The following is a 3,575-nucleotide window of genomic DNA, read 5'->3' as shown; positions in this document are numbered from 1 at the left end:
GCCTGGCACTTAGTTAAGGGGTTTTATTCCCTCCCTAACTTCAGGGGAAAATCCCTACCTGGGGAAACAACCTTTCTCAGAGAGGTGACCTTGGTTAAAACACATAGTGCCAAGAAGGTGAGCAAACATATTAAGAACAGTATGCCATATATGCCAGGTCCCTTGAAACAGCAAGGATGGACCGGCTCCAGGCAATTTACCGTACATGGTTAATAGAAATAAAATATAGTAAATAATACCAATGAGAAAATGCTCATATGTCTGCCATGACAATAAAAATAATATAGTAGTAGTGATGATGGGTCAAGTTTAATAGTCCTATGCAGAGGAAATGTAGGCATTTCCCCTACTTTTATGTTTTCATAGAATTCTGATCGCATACTCTCCTCAACTCGCCACCAACAGGTTATTAAAGTCTGACCTTCTGTTGAGACAACTTTGAAAAAACCAATATGAACAGTGAGTGCTCTATGTCTTCACAGACTCAACCAAATGGAAGACTCAGGTGGACGCTGACTTTTCAGTAAGTGCAGAATTCACCTTATAAACAATGTCCTGGCGAGCAGAGAGGGCCTGGCAATCAGGGGGAGCTTCTTGGAGAAAGCGAACTTTTCAGATGTGCTTTTTGTATAATAGAAATGTTAAGCTAGGAAACCGTGGGCCTTGTCCTAAGGAGCAATGCAGTATGTGACATTCATTTTGTATCCACACTTTAGAAAAGTAAGTTCGGTGTGGAAAATGGAGAAGACAGAATCTACTGTCACAGCCCAGGTGAAAAGTGATGAGCGTGAACCAGAGACAAGATGAGTATTCAACATGGCTGTCAAACACGTGGACGCCAGGAATGAGGACGAGGAGAGTCAGTGATGCCTCAGAAATTTCAGCCTGGGGTTGGTGCCTCGTTAAATTTTTTAAAATATATTTTTGTTGATTTCAGAGAGGAAGGGAGAGGGAGAGAGAAACAGAAATATCAATAATGAGAGCGAATCACTGATCCGCTGCCTCCTGCATATGTCCCCTACTGGGGATCGAGCCTGCGACCTGGTCATGTGCCCTGACTGTGACTTTCTACTTCACAGGTCGACCCCCAACCACTGAGCCACACCGGCCGGGCAGTGCTGCTTTTCTTGTAGATCAAACAGGAGTCCAGATGGGCATTCAAAGGTGTCTTGAGTTCACGGTGCATGGCATTCCACTGCTGGTCAGGCTCTGGATCCCCTGGTCCAGAGTTGAGCCCTGGAGACTGGTGGTTTGGAGCTGGATTAGGGACTCGTTAACCTACAGGAGGCCGACGTTCAGCGAGAGTGAGAGAACATGACTGACCAGGAAAGGGCGTGGAGAGCATTAGGGAATGATGCAGACCCGGCTGCATGGCTCAGTGGTTGAGCGTCGACCTATGAACCAGGAGGTCACAGTTCGATTCCCTGTCAGGGCACAGGCCTGGGTTGTGGGCTTGATCCCAAGTGTGGGGCGTGCAGGAGGCAGCTAATCAATGATTCTTTCCCATAACTGATATTTTTTCTTCTCTCTCTCTCTCTCTCTCTCTCTCTCTCTCTCTCCCCCCTCCTCTCTGAAATTAATAAAAAATATATTAAAAAAAAGAAAGTAAAATTTTTTTAAAAAAGAGAGAACAATGCAAGATGAAACTCTGGTGAACACCAGATGGAAAAGGCTAGAAACCAGAAGAATGTCCGGGCATGAAGGCCGCAGAGATCATGGAGGAGGGTGAAGTTCTGAGGCTTCTTACAGGGCATTCTGACACACAGTGGAGCTGGAGACAGATTCCAGGTGGTGGGAGAGCAAGTGGAAATTCAGAGGGTGGAGATGACGAACAGAGACCCATCTTTTGAATGTTTAATCACTTTTAGAAAATGAGGTCACCATTTGGCAAGTGCTTTCAAGGGCAGGCACTAGGGAGGCTGATGGGGAAGAGATCGGGCCTAGGCTTTGAGGAGGGAGATGTGCCGTGGTGCAGAATGAAGGTGCTGACAGAGGATTCTTCGGGTGATGGAAGGAGAAAGAAAAGATAATAATTGGTGGAGAGGAGGAGGAAGAAAAGGAAGGCTTATTTTCAGGGTGGGAAGACTTGAGTGTGTTTGATACTCAGGAGAAGGACCCAGAAACAAGAGAGAAATCAGTGCCCACGACAAAGCATAAAGGCTAGCGCCATGTCTTAGAAGGAGGCGGCGGCGCTGGGTAAACTAGACGTGGACCAGCCGGCACTGGCAAGGGCACTGCCCTCGAGGGGGGTGTGGGGTGTGCGCGAAGGCCGATGGAAGTGTGGCAGAAGTCAGTACACGGAACTCAACTGGGGTATCTGACCATCTTGCTGAATGCGAGAGGGGGTGTGGTGGGACCAAGGATAGGCTGTGGCTGCAGCAAAGGACCAGGCCTTCCTCCGAATTTCAGGGGAAGGGAGCGCCTCAGGTCACAGGGCACTGAGACTCAGTCTGCACGAGATGACTCCACCCTTTCCATCCCGTCTCTCACAGCGCGGGGAAGTGGACAACCGTGTGCCCTTGTATTTCTTCAGCCGAGAGGCACAGGGTCGGGTGGGAACAGGTGTGCGGCAGGATCTACTAAATGGTAAGCGCAGGGATAGCACTTTCGTATTATTTAACTGGACGCGGGGAATGCCAATGGACGTATGACCATGAGATGACAGAGTGGGTCAACAACGTCCTGTCACTAACTTGGACAACTCGCCCTGCCAAATGGAAAAACTGAGCTACTGCAACCAATGTTATCAATCCTAGACACTGGTAACCCCCGTAAGGCACAGTGCGTGGCTTCTCCCACTGCATTTACGTTCTGAGGTCCCTAAGGTGAAAATCACACACCCAGAAAACTGAGCCTTAGATCCTGTACCAATGTACTGGTTTAACAGGTACAGCCATTACCATCAAAACAGACCGCTTCTCCTACACGATGAAGAGATCGTGGTTTCTTCCACTGAGGTCCAGAGGAACAAAACGCTCACGTTCAGGGGCCCTAATGTTCGGGAAATATCTATCTAAACACTGGAGAACCTCAGCTTGGGGACGTCTCACAGAAAGAGGCGTTCGGGAACCCTGGCTCTGCCTGAGGAATGACAGGTGGGGACTCCCATCTCCAGCCCCCTCTGTGCCAAAAGAATGGTGGAAAAACTTCCCACATTATTTAAACGGCTATTTCTCTCTTACTGCCCCCAGAGTGCAGATGGACTCTTTGGGAGTTAAATACATGCATCATCTTTTGCCACAGGGTAGATGCCTAAGCCTCAGCAAGTCAGAAATGTATTTTGTTAGCCAATCTGTTCTGGGATATGTGGGTAAGCCATCAAGATGCTTCATTTTAAGGAAATTCCCAATGGAACAACATTTACCTTATTACAAAGGGAGACCTACCTCGGAGGGCTGCTCGACTGGCTGTGGGATCATGAGTTGGTTGTGATGCTGTAGCACCGTCTTCAAGTAATCTAGAACAGTCTGGCAGGGCACTGGTGGGAGAAATTGCAATGATTATACATTAGCTATCCTGCCACAAGGAAACAAAACACTCTTAAGGTCTAAAAAGCCTTTTGACGTAAACTTGTA

At 47.9% G+C, this 3,575-nt stretch overlaps 1 protein-coding gene across 1 annotated transcript in view; it reads right to left on the bottom strand.

Moving 5' to 3' along the window:
* Positions 1–3,575, bottom strand: part of BEND4 (BEN domain containing 4) — a 28,460-nt gene that overhangs the window by 9,545 nt on the left and 15,340 nt on the right. The window contains exon 2 of the mRNA XM_015572392.1: positions 3,387–3,478. Within this exon, the coding sequence (XP_015427878.1) occupies positions 3,387–3,478 (92 nt within the window). The remainder of the gene's footprint in view (positions 1–3,386; positions 3,479–3,575) is intronic.

The sequence above is a fragment of the Myotis davidii genome, unplaced genomic scaffold, assembly GCF_000327345.1.
Source record: "Myotis davidii unplaced genomic scaffold, ASM32734v1 scaffold629, whole genome shotgun sequence".
Lineage (NCBI taxonomy): Eukaryota > Metazoa > Chordata > Mammalia > Chiroptera > Vespertilionidae > Myotis > Myotis davidii.
This window is presented reverse-complemented; position numbering and strand designations above follow the sequence as displayed.